This window comes from Salvelinus sp. IW2-2015, unplaced genomic scaffold (genome assembly GCF_002910315.2).
Source record: "Salvelinus sp. IW2-2015 unplaced genomic scaffold, ASM291031v2 Un_scaffold3976, whole genome shotgun sequence".
Classification (NCBI taxonomy): domain Eukaryota; kingdom Metazoa; phylum Chordata; class Actinopteri; order Salmoniformes; family Salmonidae; genus Salvelinus; species Salvelinus sp. IW2-2015.
The window spans coordinates 48097-70373 of NW_019945249.1; the positions used below are offsets into that span (position 1 = coordinate 48097).

The window sequence follows — 22277 nt, forward strand, 5'->3', positions numbered from 1 at the left end:
AAAAAGACACACAGAGAGAGATGTAGTCAGATATTACTATTCGCCTGTCTAGTAGTTCAGTAAGTTCCCCAGTATACCTGTCTAGTAGTCCTAGAGCACCTGTAGTCAGTATATTAACCCTGGTCTAGTAGTCATAGAGCCTTGTAGTCAGATATTAACCCCTGTCTAAAAGTTTACAAAAAAGTTTACGCTCTAGAGTAGAGCACTGTAGTCAGATATTACACCCTGTCTAGTAGTCATAGAGCCCTTTAGTCAGATATTCAACCATTCAGTGACAGCATATGGCTCTTTGTGGTTACTTCAATATCGACATGTATCGTCCAATATCACTTTACAGTAAATACTGGTGACCACAGCCTCATACTGAGCCAGAGAGGGAGTGACCATTCCTGGACAGGAAGTGTTGGTTTCCTATGATGGCCTAGCCTCCCCTCGCCTCCCCTCGACCCATTCTTCCTGTCAAACAGGAAACCTGGAGGAACTAGGGACTGACCAGGGGTTTCACTGACAAACATTAAATCCTAATAAAACGGACAGTCCTCAGCACACTCACTCAGCTGAGGGAAGAAGGAAGAGAGAAGACTTTGACTGGCAGCCATGTTAGTTTGACGACTGGGTCTCAGGAGACAAGCTGCTTTCCAGAACTAAGGACATATGACTTCCCATTTCCTGTACAGTGAGGATTCTTCGCTGAGAAATTGTTTTTTTTATCCTTCCACCACTCACCTCATGCCTCGGGAATGGTGGGGTCATCCTTTCCCTTTTGACCTTTCTATTCAACCTTGTGTTGTTTGATGTTGGGGTTTTACTCAGGGAATGTACTATACTGACTGTCCTCTCTCTCTGCCCTCCCCCTTTCATCAACTCTCTCTCTCTGCTCCATCTTTCTCTCTCCTCCCCCACTCTTTCTCTCTGTCTCTGTGTGTGTGTGTCCTCCCCTTCTCCAGAGTGCAGGGATCTGATTGGCTCTGGCAGAGACAGGAAGCCCAATGCTCTAGTCCAGGTTGCTGTCATCGACCCCCGGGAACAATACCTGGTCTCCCACGCCTGCACAGAGATAGTAGAGGTAAGGCACACACACACGCATATGCACTGACACACACACACACACACCCTTTCACAAGCCACTTAATGCAGCTACCTCCCCTCCTTCTCACTCTCTTTCTCTCACACACACTCTTTTGCTATCTCACTCCCTTTCTCTGCCAGTGTCTGTTATTTTTACTGTTAAAGGGTCGCTCTGGTTCACTGGGTCTAAGCTGCTATTGCTGTTGTGGGTAACATGGAACCCAAACCGGGTGCGTCACGGTAGCATCGCGACTCACGCTGCATAAATCTCTATTCTGTGTCCCCCACACAAAGTGATCACGACACGAAACGGAGGTTAAAATTAAATCAAAAACTACCTGAACCAATTATATTAATCTTGGGAGGCAGATAAGCATTAAACATTCTATGGCAATTTACACTATCTAGCTTGCACTTGCTAGCTATTTTGTCATATTTAGCGTCATGCATGTTAGCTAGTAAGATAAATCATACTGGGATTAAACAATTGTCTAGTTATTTTACTCTGAAATGCACAAGGTCTCTACTCACGCAATAATCCACACATAAAACGGTCAACAAATGGTTTCTAGATCATCTCTCTCTCCTTCCGGCTTTTTCTTCTCTTGACTTGTATTATTAGCGGATTAGCAACTTTCTTAAATTAGCGTGCAATTACGACTGACCTTCGGTTCCGTCTTAGTCACCCCGATGGGTATAACCAATTGAGGCAGATGGACACAGTGGGTTAGAAAATTGGATTTACACATAATAAACGAATAGAAGATGGGAAGTAGGCACGTCAAGCATTAAGCAAGGCTAGGTCTGCTTATGACAGAAGATAGAACTGATTTTCTGACTTTTACAGCCCTGCAGCAGAGCTCGTATGGCGAGCAGACAGTGGGTGGGTGACAATATAAAATTAAAGTAATTAAGAAGGGATTTCTTAAATTTATTTTGGACGAGCGGTGGTATCAGCTTCTCCTTCTGTTATAAACTTGTTTGCTCTTTTTGTTCCTCTCCTTCTCCCATCCTCTCTCCAATTCACCTTACACTCTCTAGAATTTCTCTCGATCCCATTCGACTCCGCCGTCCAATCCCTCCTCGGGTCTGCTTCCATCCTCCTCCTCTCTTCTTCTCCCTTCCCTCTCCGTCCAATCTAGCTCCTCTCTCTATTCCGCTCCACATCCTCAACTCACCCTCCCTCTCTAGGTCTCCATACCATACCAAACGAACTCGCATTAATCAGTCTCTCTCTCTTCTCTCTCTCCTCTTGTACCTCTCTCCATCTCATACTCAATATTCTCTTCACTCGATACTCTCTCGTCTCTACTCCTCTCTCATACGTCCATTGCTAATTCAAATAGGGCTTTATTGGCATGGGAAAACATGTTATCCCTTGTCTTCTCTGATTATGTGGTTAGAGCCTCTATCTGTCTCAATTGACTATCAGAGTCAGTCAACTGCAGTAGCAGACTGTTGCGTGTGCCACTGTGTGTGTGTGTGTGTGTGTTGAGTCTCTGTGCTATACCAGTCTCAGCGAAGTGTCTGTGCCCTCCGACCTCTGGCATGCCTTTTTATTGCCTCAGAGCTGGAGTGTCATCTACCATGGCAACAAGACACAGTGTTTTCGGCGGGGCAACATCTGTCCCGGGCTGGAATACCACTAGAACACACACACACACACACACACACACACACACACACACACACACACACACACACACACACACACACACACAAAACCCCACCATTACTCCTAACTAACCCACTCACACAGCGAGCACATTTACACACACTAACCACACACCAACACCCCACTACACCACTCCCCCCAACACCACTCAACCTTCTAACAACTATTCACTACATATCGTGAGAGAACACAAAGAAGGGGTTTATCTCTCTCTTATCTAGCTGATTAAGCAGCAGGAAGATTTACTGTTTTCAAGACGGTCCCTTCGTCTCTGACTGTAGAAACTCCATAGAAAATAAAAGGAGTCCTCGTGCTCCACTCACTCCGGGTCTGGGTCCAAGTGGAAAACACAGGATGTGGTGCAGCAGTTAGCAGTACAGTACGGCTCAGCCAAGCTCACTGCTGCAGGACTAGTGTGATTCCATAGCTGTAATGTGACTCTTGTTTTGGAGAGGGATCTGAGAACAACATGGACTGCTGCTTTCGGCTTCTCAAAAGGAGGGTACGTATGGATACTGTATGTATGTAGCTGTGGAGATCTCTTCTGATCATACTGTAGACGTGTCTCTGGATTTATAGTCGCATGGTATTGTAAATATTGAACCAGATGCAGTGTAACTTCTGTATCTGACTGGTCGGTGTATTGGAATGACTAGTCTCTCTAATTCATTACGTATCACTGAACACTGATAGGGATTTTTTTGGGGGAACAACTTGTATTTATTTTCAAAGGATAACAGACAAGAACAAATAGCATCAGGAATGGTTTTACAGTAAGATACTCAACAATAACACTAACTGGCAGTACACCATACAGAGTGTGTGTGGCCAGCCATAGGGAGTCCCTATACTACATTGTTTAATTGAGCTCTGTCTGTCTGTCCATCATTCCTCAGTGCTGCAGCTGTTCCTTCATTGACCTCTCCGGTTAAAAGGGGGAAGGCCCTATGTGTGTGTGTGTGTGCTCACACTCATGTCTGTGTATGAAGTGTGAATATGTCAGAGACAGGCCGGCTGCCGTGTGTTGTTCCCAGAGGCCCTGGTGTCCAACAGCTGGGTCTTACCAGACTGGCAGCTCCCGCTATGCCTGGAGACAGACTGGAGACTGGTGGCCTGCTGCCTGCCCCCCCCCCCCACCCCCACCAACCCCCTCTCTCTCTCATGTGATCAGGGTGTTATTGAAGCCTTACAGAGCAGGTGTTTCCTTATCATAAACAGTCCATCTTGGGGAAGTGTGAAGCCTATAGACAGAGACCCTTTCTTCATTTGAATTATTTTTGTTTGAAACATTGGGCATAAAGTTAAATAAACTAATATAAATATAAGCAGTAGATATCAACAGACTTCAAAGCAATCTGTCCTATCAATCGGTCCTATCAATCGGTCCTATCAATCTGTCCTATCAATCTGTCCTATCAATCAGTCCTATCAGACATGTTGGGCTCAAGTGTAAACACTACTAAAATGCTATTGGAGATCCCCTCTCACCATCTCTAAGCACCCAGAGAGGTGTGGGTTACATACTGTACCTCAGAGAGGAGGCAGACAGGACAGAGAGGGTGACATTTAGGCCCCACGGTAATCTGTTTGTCTATGGGAAAATCTTATTCTTGAAAGCCATTACCGCCAAGGGCCCAGGAGTGGCCTTCTCAAAAAAGGGATTTGACGGCACGCGTGGGCCAGCCAAGTGCCCAGTAGGATAAAACAAGCCTTTCATGTCATGCTAGTGAAGTGAGGCGTGTGTGTGTGTGTGTGTGTGTGTGTGTGTGTGTGTGTGTGTGTGTGTGTGTGTTGTGTGTGTGTGTGTGTTGTGTGTGTGTGTGTTGTGTGTGTGTGTGTGTGGGTGTGTGTGTGTGTGTGTGTGTGTAAAATATGATGAGGGGTCAAGGGAATGGGTGAGAGCCAACTGTCTGAGAGTGCTCCTGCCATGGGACGATACTCCCCCTCCACACACACACACACCCTCTAATAGTGTAGTGCCTCGCCCATTCCTTGGAGGTCTGAACCAAAGGCACCGAGAGGGGCGTCACTGTCTATATACGCCAGCTGTCTCCCATACTGCTGTAGACATACTGCCTGACTGGCTGACCATTGACTGACTGTCTAGCTACTTCTCTCTGAAGTACTACTGCTGTAGACATACTGCCTGACTGGCTGGACAATTGACTGACTGTCTAGCTACTTCTCTCTGAAGTACTACTGCTGTAGACATACTGCCTGACTGGCTGGACCATTGACTGACTGTCTAGCTACGTCCTCTGAAGTACTACTGCTGTAGACATACTGCCTGACTGGCTGGACCATGACTGACTGTCTAGCTACTTCTCTCTGAAGTACTACTGCGCTACGCCACTCTACCTGTTTGTACCGCTGCTGTGAATTTGGCTGTAGATGGAGTTGCCAAACATGCTGGTAAGTATGAAAGAAGGCTATTCAGGTCAGAATGTCTTGTTGAAGGAATTTGAGGTGCGTGTGCGTGTGCGTGTGCGTGTGCGTGTGCGTGTGTGTGTGTGTGTGTGTGTGCATGCATGTGAGCACTCAGTGAGTCTGATTTCCCTTGTTTTGCCCGCTGTACCAGATTGTGTGTGAATGTGCCTCCTCCAGAATGCCCATATGCCCCTCAAAGCATGGTAGAATGGTAGCATAGTAGTATGGTAGAATGGTAGAATGGTAGTATGGTAGTATGGTAGTATGGGTATGGTAGTATAGTAGTATGGTAGAATGGTAGCATGGTATCTGGGTAGCAGTACTGGCAACACTGTATTACTGACAGCATGGGAGTAGAGTACTCTCCAATGGATTAGTGTTGTTTTCTCTCTCCACTGCTTGGTGTTAAATACAGGGGATGAAAACATCTAGTAGACTAGGGAGGAGAAGGGAGGAGAGAGGTTTGTGTAGAGGTTGGCTCCTGAGGAGTGTGTGTGTGTGTGTGTTGTGTTTGCAGAGGTGTGTAACACGTGGTTGTCCTGGGGTAGCCTCATGTCTTGGCTGCCGATCTGAAACCACAGGTCCTTCCACAGTCTACATCCCTCCAGTACTCCCCTACTGTATCAATGGGCTTACTGTGTTAGTTGTTAGTCATCTTGGATAAGGATGTCCTCGTAGTCAATAAAGGACATTGTAAACAGACTGGAAGCTTCTATCGATCCTTTGTTGAGGTGACTAATCTGAGCGATTTGGGTTTTCCTAGCCGACGACCGTGCTACGGCGGAATGCAGTACTGGAGACAGTGGAGACATTTTTCATGTCGACAGATTATCGTTAGGGTGTTTACGGATGCACCAGGGCTGAGTGTATGCTTTCTGAGTGTGTGTGTGTGAGACAATGCCTCCATGTGCTTGTTTGTGTGTGTCCGCGTGTGTCCATGTGTGTGGCTACTGATTTGTTGTCCAGCCTGTCCCGGGGGCCTGCGTTCCAGAGCCACCCATCAGGGCAGGGCAACAGGAAGAGGGAGCCCCTGGTGTAAACACCAGTTTGCTTTGAACACGCAAAGCTTCACTACACCAGGGTATATACAGACCCAGTCCGGGTACACATTATACCAGGTCACAGTAGGCTCCATAGGCCTCTCTTTCCCCATGGCCGGGCCGCCCTATGGGGGGGGCGGGGGGGGGGGGGGGGCTGTGGTGCTTGGGGTCTTGTGGAAACCTGGGTGTGTTTGTGTGTTTAGGCTAGCTGAGGTCATGCATCCATGTGTCTGTGTACAGTACCAACCCTCTATGGCAACAAGCTCTCAGTCTCACTGCAGAATCAGATGTCCAAGCCCTTAAAATGCCACATTTTTTGGCATTCACTCTGTAAACGTTAAGGATTGGCTTTAAACAAAAAAACAACTTCATGGTTAACACCTGCATTGCTTGCTGTTTGGGTTTTAGGCTGGGTTTCTGTACAGCACTTCGAGATATTAGCGATGTAACGAGGGCCATATTAACATAAATTTGATTGATTGATCAAAAATATAGCTTAACTTGTTGTTAATCCAGCCGCCGTGTCAGATTTCAAAAAGGCTTTATGGCGAAAGCAGACCATGCGATTATCTGAGGACAACACCTTGCATACAAATCATATTTCAACCAGCCAGGTGCGACACAAAAGTCAGAAATAACGATATAATTCATGCCTTACCTTTGAAGATCTTCTGTTGGCACTCCAAAATGTCCCAGAAACATCACAAATGGTCCTTTTGTTCGATAAATTCCTTCTTTATATCCCCAAAATGTCCATTTATTTGGCGTGTTTGATTCAGAAATACACCGGTTCCAAATCGGCCAACATGACTACAAAGTATCTAATAAGTTACCTATAAACTTGGTCCAAACATTTCAAACAACGTTCCTAATCCAAACTTAGGTATCCTAAAACGTAAATAATCAATCAAATTTAAGACGGGATATACGGTGCTCAATACCGGACGAAAACAAAGTGAAGAGCGTTCCAGGTCGTGCGCAACAAAAGACTTGAGTCCATCTGAGTGACACATGGATTACATGGAAAGGAATACTTCTTCATTTCTCAAAAGAAAAACATCAACCAATTTCTAAAGAGTGTTGACCTCTAGTGCAAGCCATTGGAACTGCAAGCATATTCCTATTAAAAAGGGCTTACCATAGAAACTTATGGAAAACACATTGAGCTCAATTTATTTTTCCCTGGATAGATTGTGCTTGGGGTTTCGCCTGCCAAATCAGTTCTGTTATACTCACAGACATTATTCTAACAGTTTTAGAAACGTCAGTGTTTTCTATCGAAATCTACTAATAATATGCATATCCTAGCTTCTGGGCCTGAGTAGCAGGCAGTTTACTTTGGGCACGCTTTTCATCCGGATGTGAAAATAGCCCAAAGAGGTTTTAAGTTAAAGGGATACTTTGGGATTTTGGGAATATAGCCCGTTATCTACTTCCCCAGAGTCAGATGAACTTGTGGATACCATTTGTATGTCTTTGTGTCCAGTATGAAGGAAATTACAGGTTGTTTTGCGAACCAATGCTAACTGCCGTTAGCGCAAAGACTGGAAGTCTATGAGAAGTCTACCCATAGACTTCCATTTATTGCGCTAACACCCAGGAGCAGTAGGGAAGCAGACTGAGCACAGCTGTTGGCTCACTCATCCCCCTCTCTCTCTCTCTCTCTCTCTCTCTCTCTCTCTCTCTCTCTCTCTCTCTCTCCACCTCTCCCCCCCACCCACACACGCTCCTTCTCAATTTCAATTAATGTGCTTTATTGGCATGAGGAAATATATGTTTACATTGCCAAAGCAAGTGAAATAGATAATAAACAAAAGTGAAATAAACAATAAATAATTAGCAGTAAACATTACACTTACAAGCGTTCCAAAAGAATAAAGACATTTCAAATGTAATATTATTTCTCCCTCTCTCTCACGCTCTCTCTCTCTCATGTTCCTTCTCACCCTCTCTCAGGGTAGCAGAGACCCGTTGTTCCTGACAGGGGTGACCTTCCCTCCGGAGTACCCTGCCAGCCCAGAGACGCTAGTCAAGCTCACCGTCTACGATGTGAGAGACAAGGCCCGCGACAATGTAAGTAAACCGCTAAGTGTGTGAAGGGGCTGAGGGTGTGTAAGGGGAGAGTGTGTGTTGGGGAAGGAGTGTGTGGGGGGAGAATGGGCAATGCCTCACATTGTTGTTTTCTTTGCTGTGCGTGCCGAAGGTCTTTCTTTTGTGTGTGGTTTTGTTCATCTGGCTGCGCTGCAAACACTTGCAGGGCGGTAGAGAACAGAAGTTGGGAGCCCTTAAGTATGGGTGATCTATCATGTTGTTACGCATTTGAAGTGAAGTCACAGGCCTTCACATTGAGTTCTGTCTGTGTGGCATGAACTGGGTCAAAGGAGATCTGAAAGCAAGAGCGAGGCCTTTGGTGATCTTCCCATGGGAATACATACCCAGAATGGGGATAGCTCTAGACATGGAATTCTGAATGTTGGTCGGTCTGGGTCTTCTGGTTCGGAATCCTTTTAAACCACCTTCAAATCATCTAATGGCTTCTCCAATATGAAACACTTTAGGCTTCCCTTGGATACTGGCTATGAAGGATTAATTAGCTATTAAGGCTATGGGTTATTTACTCCACGATGATGTCATAGCTGTTGTATGGATTCTATACACTAGCTACCACTACAGCACTGTGACAGCACTACCTGGAGCACTGGGAACAGAAAGATCTGGAACAGCGACATCATAGCTATTGTATGGGTTCTATTTAAGCAATAAGGCCCGAGGGGGTGTTGTATATGGCCAATATACCACAGCTACGGGCTGTTCTTAAGCACGACGGAACGCAGAGTGACAAGATACACCCCTTAGCATATTGGCAATTTACCACAAACCACAGAGGTACCTTATTGCTATTGTGAACTGCTTACCAATGCAACTACAACAGTACCAATACATGTTTTGTCATACCCGTGGTGTACGTTCTGATATACCACGGCTTTCAAGCCAATCAGCATTCGGGGCTTGAACCACCCAGTTTATAAAGTGCGTTACAGATGCCACATGGTCACCTAGCTTATGTAAACGTGTATCTCACAGCTACATACACCTACAGTACACATGGGATACATTCAGTCCCTCTATGCTTCTGACTTGTGGCTATATCATATCCATTGTGGGGATCCTATGTTGTCATACTGCCGATATCACAACATGTATTTCACACCTACACATGAGAACATAAAAGTATATAAACTGTTGGTTGAAAAAGAGACAACTCAAACTGGACTTCACTCGGGTTAGAAAAATAGGTTTGTTTCACTCTTCCTGAGCCTCAGGTACTGTAGAGTAGTTGAATCCAACTGTTCTGTAAAAACTTGCTAACAACCCCTCAAGCCTGGGATCTAAACGATGCAAGCTAGTTCCTTCTGAGGTCTTCATGTAATATTGATGGAAGACTACACCTATGTGAGCCCCAACACTGTTTAAACTCTACAATACCTTCACCGTGTAAGACTCGGTTAGACACTGGTCATGTCAAGCAGTCAGTCACGTATCCCAAGTGGGAGAGTTCTGTTAAAAATGAATGTTGAATCGTTCGTGCCCACACAAGCTAACGCCTTGATATAAAGATATTTTATAGATGCCTGGTAAAGGCATAAGCTGTGTTACATCTGGGAATGGTTGGCGGGAGCTCATTGTCCAGGTCACTTTGGAGCCTATGGGTTTTATAGAATGTTCTGGTTCTTTGGTCTGTATTTGTTGAGGGATGAAAATAAAGTGAATTTCATTGTTTACCCCTCACAAATGGGAGGAGTCATGAACCTTATTGAGACATCGTCTTGGTCTTTTTGGGACAGCTACTGTACTTGGATGTACATTATAACCTCTCCTTTCAAACCTGATCGTAAAACCCAACCAAGCATACCAGCATCATCCTTTATTCCATTTACTAAAACATCCATAATAATCAGAATCTATCAGAATTCAGCAGAGCAATGTTCCCTCTAGTTTGTTGGGGGCACTGAGCCAATTTCAGGTCTTGGGAGCAGAATTCTGGGCAACTTCTGGCCCATGTTTACAGTGACCACTGAGGCTGTACCTTTAAAGTTTTAGACAGTAGCCAATAGGCTATTGTGGCTATTTGAGCATAATGTAGGCCTATATAAGTGGCCTACTAACAAAACCAATGGAGCACATCTTAACATTTTCACATGGAAATAGCTTTTGATTTCTATGATATATCCTACAGTAGCCTATAGGTTGTGTTCAATGCAGGCCTACATTGCATCAGACTTTTAAAAACGTTTTTACATTATGCAGGGAATCAATTCATAATTGTTGTATGATACAAGAAACCACATTACGAAATATAATACCATACAGAGAATTAGAGCATGTAGACTACCCTCTGCCTATTGGCTTATTTCCATATTCAAGCCTGTGTAAAAATACAACACTGCCCCATTAATTAAGACATAAACAAGCTTTTTACCTGACTCGGTTTTCAAAGACAACTTGAAATGTAGCCTGCACGATTTGTGTTCTTGTAGGAAGCAGTAACTCCCCATTGCTGACCAATACTTACCTATAACTTGACTAATAACTCGCTATAACTAGTAAAAAATATCAACAAATGTGCACATGTGCAGTTCTGCGCTCTGATCTGAAATGCGTGTTCCCTGCAGATGATTGAAAGACGGCTTGTGGGCTACCTGTCAAGAGAATATTCCGTTACGCTCTGTGCTCTGCCTACAACAAAATCACAGACTCAATCTTACAAAGTTAGATTTGTTTTGGTTTGTTGCATTGAAAAGGGTCTGATATAATATTGATTCGATCACAGAGAAAAACATAGATCTGTATAGCGCATGGAAACTAATGTGGAGAATTCAGTGAAGTTCAATCTCTTGCGTCTCTTCACGCCACGGACACGCGCAGTTTAGAGGGAATATTGCAGCAGAATAAAATCAGACAGAATATTCTGCCTTGCTGTGGAGACTGTCTCCTGACTAGTCAGGGTTCTCACTCACAACACTTCCATTCACTCAAAATAGTCAGAGAGACACCGTGCGCGTGTCAGTGGCGGTTGTTATGGGGGCCGTTTAAGATTTGTTTTTCTCATGAGCATGACTTTATTTCTATTACAGCATATTGGATTACTGTCATTCAGATTCCATTCGCTCAGTTCAATGTAACAGCGATAGGTTAGGCTACTACATGATACTGGAATTTTCCCTATACCCATCATGAGGTTGCTACAACATAGCCTATGAATGAAAGTATACAACGTAGGTGCACACAGGTCCAGAGAAAAGGTGACAGACAGTGACACATGGACAGACAGTGACACATTCAATACCACCTTGCACACTCTTACCTTCATCTAGCTGATATAGGGTGTAATCATTAGTCCAACAGTTGCAAATGAGAGTTTCTATTGGACAAATTCAGATATGTTTATCCCTGTTTTGTTGTGTTTGCTTCCGTTTAAGAAACATTTTTCAACAGAATCGGTGGAATGAATACATCCCTGTTCAGCGGAAACACAGTTCACTTTCATAACAGCCACGTTGTATTCCTTCTCGTATCTATGCACTCTCCTCCTCTCAGCTTTTCCCTTCACTTGTGGACTTAAAGGCACAACATCAGCTGTATGTGACCAGGTGAAAAAACCTGTGCAAGCCAAACCATATCATAACCACTACACACAGCCTACATCATTGTCACCATATTAGTTAAAGTAACGTCGTAGTCAACATAGCTAATAGAACTAACATGTTAGTAAACCCGCTACTTGCAGTAACGTTACAATGTACAGTCAGTAAGCAGCTTAGCACTTACACCGGCGGGCAACGGTGGCAATGAATGAGTAAAAACCAAACGCTTAACTTGACTTGGAAGAGTTCCAGTGTTGTTGGATAGTCACAGCCAGCTAGCTAACATAGCATCCCTCTGTTTTAGCAGGGCGTTTGAGTTAGCGAAACTAGCTAGCTGCATTTGTAAGCTAAGTAAGTGAAACTGAAAGTGAAAAAAAAGTATCCTCTCTCTCTCTGTGTGTGTGTGTTGCTTCTCCATTTTGGAAGAAATTAATTTGTTAAAAAATGTGTTAAACTATTGTCTTTCTCTCTATTTGAGTCAACTACTCACCACATTTTATGCACTGCAGTGCTAGTTAGCTTATGCTTTCAGTACTAGATTAATTCTCTGATCCTTTGATTGGGTGGACAACATGTCAGTTCATGCTGCAAGAGCTCTGATAGTTTGGAGGATATCCTCCGGAAGTTGTCATAATTACTGTGTATGTCTATGGAAGGAGGTGAGAACCTTGAGCCTACTAGGTTTTGTATTGAAGTCAATGTACTCAGAGGAGGACGGAAGCTTGCTGGCATCCGGCTACACCATGGAGTGCTGTTGAGGCTGCTGCTGTTGAGGCTACTGTAGACCATTGCAAAATAATGCGTTTTAATCAATTATTTGGTGATGTGATTATGTTTAGTATCATTTTATCAAAAAACCTTTTTTTTTATGGTTTACAATTTAATTTTTATGAAATTCTCTGAGGAGGATGGTCCTTCCCTAGAGGAGACAACTAGTTTCAACTAGTCTCCTCTAGTCTCTAGTCTACTCCTCCAGTTGTCTCCTCTTCTAGTCTCCTCCTCTAGTTTCCTCCACTAGTTTCCTCCACTAGTCTCCTCCTCTTGCCTTCTCCTCTAGTCTCCTCCTCTAGTTGTCTCCTCCTCTAGTTGTCTCCTAGTGGTCCTCCTCTAGTTGTCTCCTCTAGTGTTCCTTCCTCCCTAGTTTCTTCTCTCCTCCTCTAGTCTCCTCTAGTTGTCTCCTCCTCTAGTTTCTTCCTCTTGTTTTCTCCTCTAGTCTCCTCCTCTAGTCTCCTCCTCTAGTAGGTCTCCTCCTCTAGTTCTTCCCCTCTTGCCTTCTCCTCTAGTCTCCTCCTCTAGTGTTCTCTCTAGTGTCACTCCTAGTTTCTTTCTCCTCCTCTAGTCTCCTCCTCCTAGTTTCCTCTTGCCTCTCCTCTAGTTCCTCCTCTAGTCTCCTCTTAGTTGTCTCCCTCTAGTGTCTCCTCTAGTTTCTTCTCTCCTCCTCTAGTCTCCTCCTCCTAGTTTCCTCTTGCCTTCTCCTCTAGTGTCCTCCTCTAGTCTCCTTCTAGTTGTCTCCTCTAGTGTCTCCTCCTAGTTTCTTCTCTCCTCCTCTAGTCTCCTCTAGTTGTCTCCTCCTCTAGTTTATTCCTCTTGTTTTCTCCTCATCTACTCTCTTCCACTAGTCTCCTCTAGTCTCCTCCTCTAGTCTCCTCTAGTTGTCTCCTCTTCTAGTCTCCTCCTCAAGTCTCCTCCTCTAGTTGTCTCCTAATCTAGTCTCCTCGCTTTGTCTCCTCTAGTTGTCTCCTCCTCTAGTCTCCTCTAGTTGTCTCCTCTTCTAGTGTCCTCCTCTAGTTTCCTACAGTCTACTCCTCTAGATGTTTATAATTTTACAATAGTCTCCCCCTCCAGTCTCTAGTCTCCCCCTAGTCTCCTCCTCTAGTTGTGTCCTCCTCTAGTTGTCTCCTTTTCTAGTCTCCTCCTCTAGTGTCCTCCTCTTAGTTTCCTCTAATCTACTCCTCTAGATGTTTAACAATTTTACAAAAGTCTTCCACTCTAGTCTCCTCTAGTTGTCTCCTCTTCTAGTCTCCATCTCTAGTCTCCTCCTCAGTAGTCTCTCCTCTAGTAGTCTCCTCCCTCTAGTAGTCTCCTCTCTTTCTAGTAGTCTCCTCTTCTAGTAGTCTCCTCTTCTAGTAGTCTCCTCTTCTAGTAGTCTCCTCCTTCTAGTAGTCTCCTCTCAGTAGTCTCCTCTCTAGTAGTCTCCTCTAGTCTCCTTAGTTCCTCCTCTCGTTTCCCCTAGTCTACTCCTCAGATGTTTTACAATATTACAATAGTCTTCCCCCTCTGGTCTCCTCTAGATTCCTCTCCGTCTCCTCACTCGCCCTACAGAGTACAATTAAGGACTTTCCACTGGGGACACACTGTTGTTTCCACATAATTTCAATCTAATTACGCTGAACCAACGTGGAATAGACATCGAATTGAACGTCTGTGCCCAGTGGGTTGACTGAGTACTGCTCTCAAAGGAGACTTTGGTATGTACGAATCTGAAGGGAGAGACAATATTACATTTTCTAAAACGTCGACCCCTTTTGACTTGTCTTTTTCTCACCCTTTTTGAGTTGTCTTTTCTCGTCTTTCCTTTTTATTAGTGGTTTTCACAGCAGCAAGCTACAGTACAGTGGTTCCAGATCTTTCTCTTCCCTCTGGCTCCAGTGCTCCAGTTCTCCTGTAGTCTGTAACACACTAGACGTGTTGCTCTGCTGGCTGGGCTCAGCTTGTACAGCGCTAGCTGCTTGACTTGGTCTCATTAGCCAGTGTGTAAGGTGTACGGCCGTGACCTCAAACACGAGTTGACACCCCACATCAGCCCCCCTGGTGCAAATGGGAGCCGATCAACCAACGCTCCAGTAATTTAATGTCACATTTTTGGTGATAGAAAAGAAAAAGAGCGATTTTGGAAATGTGGAAGAATGTGTGTGTGTGTGGGTGCATTTTGAGTTGTGTTTACAGATGAGCAACCAGCATTTCAAATCAAATCAAATTTTATTAGTCACATACACATGGTTAGCAGATGTTAATGCGAGTGTAGCGAAATGCTTGTGCTTCTAGTTCCGACAATGCAGTTATAACCAACAAGTAATCTAACCTAACAATTCCACAACTACTACCTTATACACACACACAAGTGTAAAGGATAAAGAATATGTACATAAAGATATATGAATGAGTGGTGGTACAGAACGGCATGGCAAGATGCAGTAGATGGTATAGAGTACGGTATATACATATGAGATGAGTACTGTAGGGTATGTAAACATAAAGTGGCATAGTTTTAAGTGGCTTAGTGGTACATGTATTACATAAGATGGCAAGATGCAGTAGATGAATATAGAGTACAGTATATACATATGAAGATGGGTAATGTAGGGTATGTAAACATTATATTAAGTGGCATTGTTTTAAAGTGGCTAGTGGTACATTTTTACCATAATTTCCATCAATTCCCATTTTTAAAGTGGCTGGAGTTGATCAGTAGGTTGCAGCGGCGCTAAATGTTAGTGGTGGTCTGTTTAATCAGTCTGATGGCCTTGAGATAGAAGCTGTTTTTCAGTCTCTCGGTCCTGCTTTGATGCACCTGTACTGACCTCCGCTTCTGGATGTGATAGCGGGTGAACAGGCCAGTGGCTTGGGTGGTTGTTTGTCTTGATGATCTTTATGGCCTTCCTGTGACATCGGGTGGTGTAGGTGTCCTGGAGGGCAGGTAGTTTGCCCCGGTGGTGCGTTCTGCAGACCTCACTACCCTCTGGAGAGCCTTACGTTTGTGGCGGAGCAGTTGCCGTACCAGGCGGTGATACAGCCCGACAGGATGCTCTCGATTGTGCATCTGTAGAAGTTTGTGAGTGCTTTTGGTGACAAGCCGAATTTCTTCAGCCTCCTGAGGTTGAAGAGGCGCTGCTGCGCCTTCTTCACAACGCTGTCTGTGTGGGTGGACCAATTCAATTTGTCCGTGATGTGCTACACCGAGGAACTTAAAACTTTCCACCTTCTCCACTACTGACCCGTCGATGTGGATAGGGGGTGCTCCCTCTGCTTTTTCCTGAAGTCCACAATCATCTCCTTTGTTTTGTTGACGTTGAGTGTGAGGTTATTTTCCTGACACCACACTCCGAGGGCCCTCACCTCCTCCCTGTAGGCCGTCTCGTCGTTGTTGGTAATCAAGCCTACCACTGTAGTGTCATCCGCAAACTTGATGATTGAGTTGGAGGCGTGCATGGCCACGCAGTCGTGGGTGAACAGGGAGTACAGGAGAGGGCTCAGAACGCACCCTTGTGGGGCCCAGTGTTGAGGATCAGCGGGGTGGAATGTTGTTACCTACCCTCCACCACCTGGGGCGGCCCGTCAGGAAGTCCAGGACCCAGTTGCACAGGGCGGGGTCGAGACCCAGGGTCTCGAGCTTGATGACAGTTTGGAGGGTACTATGGTGTTAAATGCTGAGCTGTAATCGATGAACAGCATTCTCACATGGGTATTCCTCTTGTCCAGATGGGTTAGGGCAGTGTGCAGTGTGGTTGCGATTGCGTCGTCTGTGGACCTATTGGGTCGGTAAGCAAATTGGAGTGGGTCTAGGGTGTCCGGTAGGGTGGAGTGATATGGTCCTTGACTAGTCTCTCAAAGCACTTCATGATGACGGAAATGAGTGCTACGGGGCGGTAGTCGTTTAGCTCAGTTACCTTAGCTTTCTTGGGAACAGGAACAATGGTGGCCCTCTTGAAGCATGTGGGAACAGCAGACTGGGATAAGGATTGATTGAATATGTCCGTAAACAACACCAGCCAGCTGTCTGCGCATGCTCTGAGGACGCGGCTGGGAATGCCGTCTGGGCCTGCAGCCTTGCGAGGGTTAACACGTTAAATGTTTTACTCACCTCGGCTGCAGTGAAGGAGAGCCCGCAGGTTTTGGTAGGGGCCGTGTCAGTGGCACTGTATTGTCCTCAAAGCGGGCAAAAAAGTTGTTTAGCCTGTCTGGGAGCAAGACATCCTGGTCCGCACGGGGCTGGTTTTCTTTTTGTAATCCGTGATTGACTGTAGACCCTGCCACATACCTCTTGTGTCTGAGCTGTTGAATTGCGACTCGATTTTGTCTCTGTACTGGGACTTAGCCTGTTTGATTGCCTTGCGGGGAGAATAGCTACACTGTTTGTATTCGGTCATGCTTCCGCGTCACCTTGCCCTGGTTAAAAGCAGTGGTTCGTGCTTTCAGTTTCACGCGAATGCTGCCGTCAATCCAGGTTTCTGGTTTGGGAATGTTTTAATCGTTGCTGTGGGTACGACATCGTCAATGCACTTCCTAATGAACTCGCTCACCGAATCAGCATATTGGTCAATATTTTTGTGGACGCAATGCGGAACATATTCCAATCCGCGTGATCGAAGCAGTCTTAAGCGTGGATTCAGATTGGTCGGACCAGCGTTGAACAGACCTGAGCCGGGAGCTTGTTGTTTAGTTTCTGTGTTTGTAGGCTGGAATCAACAAAATGGAGTCGTGGTGTTTCCGAAAGCGGGGCGGGGAGGGCCTATATGCGTCGCGGAAATTAGTATAACAATGATCTAGGGTTTTCCAGCCCTGGTAGCACAATCGATATGCTGATAGAATTTAGGGAGTTTTGTTTTTAGATTAGCCTTGTTAAAATCCCCAGCTACGATGAATGCAGCCTCAGGGTGGTTGTGGTTTCCAGTTTACAAAGAGTCAGATAGAGTTCGTTCAGGCCATCGATGTGCTTGCTTGGGGGGAATATATACGCTGTGATTATGATTGAAGAGAATTCCCTTGGTAGATAATGCGGTCGACATTTGATTGTGAGGAGTTCTAGATCAGGTGAACAGAATGACTTGAGTTCCTGTGTGTTGTTATGATGATCACACCACGTCTCGTTAATCATAAGGCATACCCCCCCGCCCTCTTCTTACCAGAAAGATGTTTGTTTTCTGTCGGCGCGATGCATGAAGAAACCACTGCTGCACCGACTCCGTTAGCGTCTCTTGAGTTAGCCATGTTTCCGTGAAGCAGAGCACGTTGCAATCCCTGATGTCTCTCTGGATGCTACCCGTGCTCGGATTTCATCAACCTTATTGTCAAGAGACTGGACATGGCGAGTAGTATGCTAGGGAGTGGAGCGCGATGTGCCGTCTCCGAAGCCTGACCACGAGACCGCCTCGTTTGCCCTTTTACGGCGTCGCACAGGGTCGTCGCCGGCTGGGATCAGATCCATTGTATTGGGTGGAAGGCAAAACACTGGATCCGTTTCGGGAAAGTCATATTCCTGGTAGGAACGATGATGAGTTGACGTTAATCGTATATTCAGTAGTTCCTCCCGACTGTATGTAATGAAACCTAAGATTACCTGGGGTACCGATGTAAGAAATAACACATAAAAAAGCAAAATACTGCATATTTTCCAAGGAACGCGAAGCGAGGTGGCCATCTCTTTCCGGCGCCGGATGTTTTATTTTACAAGTCATATGCAGCTCGCAATTAATTCCAAAGGCGAGCACGTCACCGCTTCTAGCGTCGGTCGCGAAAAAGGCGGTTATTTGACAGACCACTAGGTAAACATCAAATAAAATCTCTGGCGTCTTAAATTGGCCTGATGTGTGCTATCTTTATGTCCACTGCAAGGGGTTAGGTTGGTCATTGAAGGGGAAAGGAGAGGAGGACGAGACAGGAAAACTAATGAAGCAGATTTTCTAGATGAATCCCTTAATATTCCAGGAGGAGCAGAATGTTACATTTCATACTGGGATGATTTCCCTTTGCCTCCGGCTTCCAAGTTGTCTGAGATGTGCATTCCGAGATGAGCCCCGGTGCTGCTGCAATGCTGCCGTGAATACATGAGAGGACGGACAGAGCAGATCGAATGGTAAGAGGTAGAGTGGAGGGGGTGGGGGGGTGACGAGGCCTGTTCTCTCTGACTGAGTGATCTAACCCCAGGCCTTGTTGTCAAGGGTGATAGGTTACCCAGAATTACCCAGATTTCCCCTGTATATAGCTGGATCCCATGGGCATTAGATTGTACATTCCGATCATGTCCCCACTTGTTCAATTAAACCTCTACACGTCAAGACCCCCCTCCCCCAAGGAAGTGTAATTCCACTCCATCCAACACAACGTATTGCTGGATAAAATGATTTTAGGGACTGGGAAAGATATTCCGTACTCTTCGTAGGCTGGCTTCGTAGGTTTGGCAGTTTAGACATCATTTGGGCCAGCGACCTCATGAATGCATGATTCATAACCTTTATGAAATAGTGTTACTTGCATAATAGATATTATTTCTCCAGAGTACATTTTTCCTCGTACTCAAATTACGCGAATTGCACAAACAAAACCTAATTAGACTATTAGATAACCTTCAGTAATTGAAAGAGAAGATTCACAGTGAACTCAGACGACAGATCCAGAATAACAGACCAAAAGCCTACGACCTGCAAAGACTCAAATTGGAGGCGAAGAGGGAGAGCGACCGAGAGACGAGGGTTCGTGAACAGATCTGTGGCCAATTATTTCACAAAGTGCAGCGCATCAGAGGGCTCTTATCAAAGTAGAGGGGGAGAAGAGATAACGACAGGCTGAGATGGAGGCCGAGAAAGCGAGGGAGAGAGACGACTGAAAGCATATGGGAACAAACACAATATTGTTTGTATGCATTGTTGTGCATTGTCTGTCTCGCATTCTAGTGCTCACTTACCTTGTTGAAGAAGCTCGGAGACACGGAACACCAAACTAATATCGAGAGCAGGAGCTTCTTGTCGGAATCAAAGCGATTACCCAGCATCCTCTATGGTCTACGAAGATAGGACGGCAGCCTGTAGATTGTAGTAGAGCCCTTGTGTGTAATCATAGGCTCATTTATCTCTACGTCTGGCCTCTTTGATGTTATGAACATGTAATGCGGTTTTCATTGTGTGTGTGTCATAGTAATCTTCAGATCATGAAGAGGGGATTTGATTGGGTTCTGTGATGTGTGATACACAGTACCGTGACGAACGATAGACAAGCTCCTCTCAGCAAAGTATAGAACTGGGGCGTGTCCAGTCATTTCCATGAAGACGCCATAACATGTATTCAAATACAGAGCTTTTTACTTTATTGCTTTAATCACCGTTTAAGATGGTCGTCCCGCAAACACTGACAAGCACGCACACGCACCACCAGCCTTTATACTATCATTCAAGTGACACCCTTGAAGGTGTAGAGAAATACTTATTAGATCCAGGATGAGTACAAAGTAGCATGGAGGGTACTGATCAATATGCTCAACCTCCAACCCCCTGTCAAAGCAGCAGAGACACAGGAGCAAGACATGCTTACGCACACCTATCCTCTCTCCGCTTTATTGTGTGTAGGTGGAGGAGATGGTGCAGGAAAAAAGCCCTACATCGTGTCTAGCTGTAATTCACATCAAGTGATGTTGTCATTATCTTCACGTTCCTTCACTGGACAAGCGTCAGAGTGCAAGACATGGCTCAATGGCACGTATGCTTAGCATCGTGCAATATACCAGTCATTACAGTGCCTGTCCTTCCAATGTACCGGTCATTGTCTCTCCTCTTTTAACTGACTTTTAGATAGTAGTTAAAGCAGTTCCCTGGGCTCTCTATTTCTACAGTCTCCATGTGACCCAAGGGAATCATTGCTCCAATTATGTAGCTACTGCTGATGCACTGACAGTCCTCCCCGAGTTTAATCCTCCCCGTCAATAATCATCATGTGTAAATGGGGTGACGTGGCACTTTTTGGGGCACGACAACGACTCAGGGCTTTTCACCTGGGTGTTTGTCAAATCTGGAGCGAACCAGCTTCTTAAAAACCTCTTAATATTCGATTTATTGCCTACCTCATGCCTTTTGCACACATTGTATATAGATTCTCTTTTTTTCTACCATGTTATTGACTTGTTTATTGTTTACTCCATGTGTAACTCTGTGTTGTCTGTTCACACTGCTATGCTTTATCTTGGCCAGGTCGCAGTTGCAAATGAGAACTTGTTCTCAACTAGCCTACCTGGTTAAATAAAGGTGAAAAAAAAAAAAATAATAATTAAGGATCCACCCCTTTTTTCAATTTTCACCTAAAATGACATACCCAAATCTAACTGCCTGTAGCTCAGGACCGGCAAGATATGCATATTCTTGATACCATTTGAAAGGAAACACTTTGAAGTTTGTGGAAATGTGAAATTAATGTAGGAGAATATAACACATTAGATCTGGTAAAAGTTGATACAAAGAAAAAAAAAACTGTTTTTTGTATTTTTTTACCACTTTAAAATGTAAGAGAAAAGCCATCATATTATATGTATTATTCCAGCCCAGGCGCAATTTAGATTTCGGCCACTAGATGGCAGCAGTGTATGTGCAAAGTTTTAGACGGATCCAATGAACCATTGCATTTCTGTTCAAAATGTTGTATCAAGACTGCCTAATTTGTATATTAATAACTTTTTCAAGTTCATTACTGTGCACTCTCCTCAAACAATAGCATGGTATTATTTCACTGTAATAGCTACTGTAAATTGGACAGTGCAGTTAGATTAACAAGAATTTAAGCTTTCTGCCCATATCAGATATGTCTATGTCCTGGGAAATGTTCTTGTTACTTACAACCTCATGCTAATCACATTAGCTCAACCGTCCCGCGATCCTTTAGAGTCAGTGTCAGAAGGAAAGAATGGATTTTAATCCCAGGTGTGGCTTCCAGATGATAATCTATACTTTTCTATATACCTTGTCCAGGGTTGGGTAGGTTACTTTCTAAATGTAATTTACATTTTAGTTTTTTAACAGACGCTCTTATCCAGTGGATACATTTTCATTTGTCCTGGTCCCCCATAAGAAACAAACCCACAACCCTTGCATTTTGCAAGTGCCATGCTCTACCAACTGAGCCACAGGAGACTAAGTTACCTGTCCAAAATTATAATCAGTAATGTAATTTTGGGATTACCCAAACTCAGTAACGTAATCTGATTGTTCAGTTACTTTTAGATTCATTCCCCTTAAGAGGCATTAGAAGAATACAAAAATGAATATTACCAATTTAACGACATTTATTGCAGGATCAATCACTGTTGGTTTACATAACTGGCCATAAATAGATGTTGCATTTTACTTTGTTATGTAGGCTTCTTCTAACCAGTTACTTTCCACTACAGATATTAATATGATTAGGCTATGTCTTTACATTAAAAACCAAAGTCTGTCAGGTTTCCAGTCATTCCAATTAATGAAATACCCCTTGATCTTCAAGAATAGGACTTGGAAATATAGATTAGCTAGATTGTTTTACCTGAGCATAACCCAAAAACGAAGGACTTATTAGCTTACTCAGTTTGTGATTTAGTTGTCATGGAGGACTGCTTGGGCTCACTGCTTCGATTTGAAAAATAAATGCTGCTCTCATGGAATGACATGAATGACAAAAATTAAT

The 22277-nt window shown here is 44.5% G+C and overlaps 1 protein-coding gene across 1 annotated transcript in view; it reads left to right on the forward strand.

Annotated features, from left to right (window-relative positions):
* LOC112076741 (type II inositol 3,4-bisphosphate 4-phosphatase) overlaps nt 1-8307 on the forward strand; it is a 43197-nt gene extending 34890 nt beyond the window's left edge. The window contains exons 3-4 of the mRNA XM_024143425.1: nt 948-1066; nt 8167-8307. Of these exons, the coding sequence (XP_023999193.1) occupies nt 948-1066; nt 8167-8307 (260 nt within the window). The remainder of the gene's footprint in view (nt 1-947; nt 1067-8166) is intronic.
* The last annotated feature ends 13970 nt before the right edge of the window (nt 8308-22277 follow it).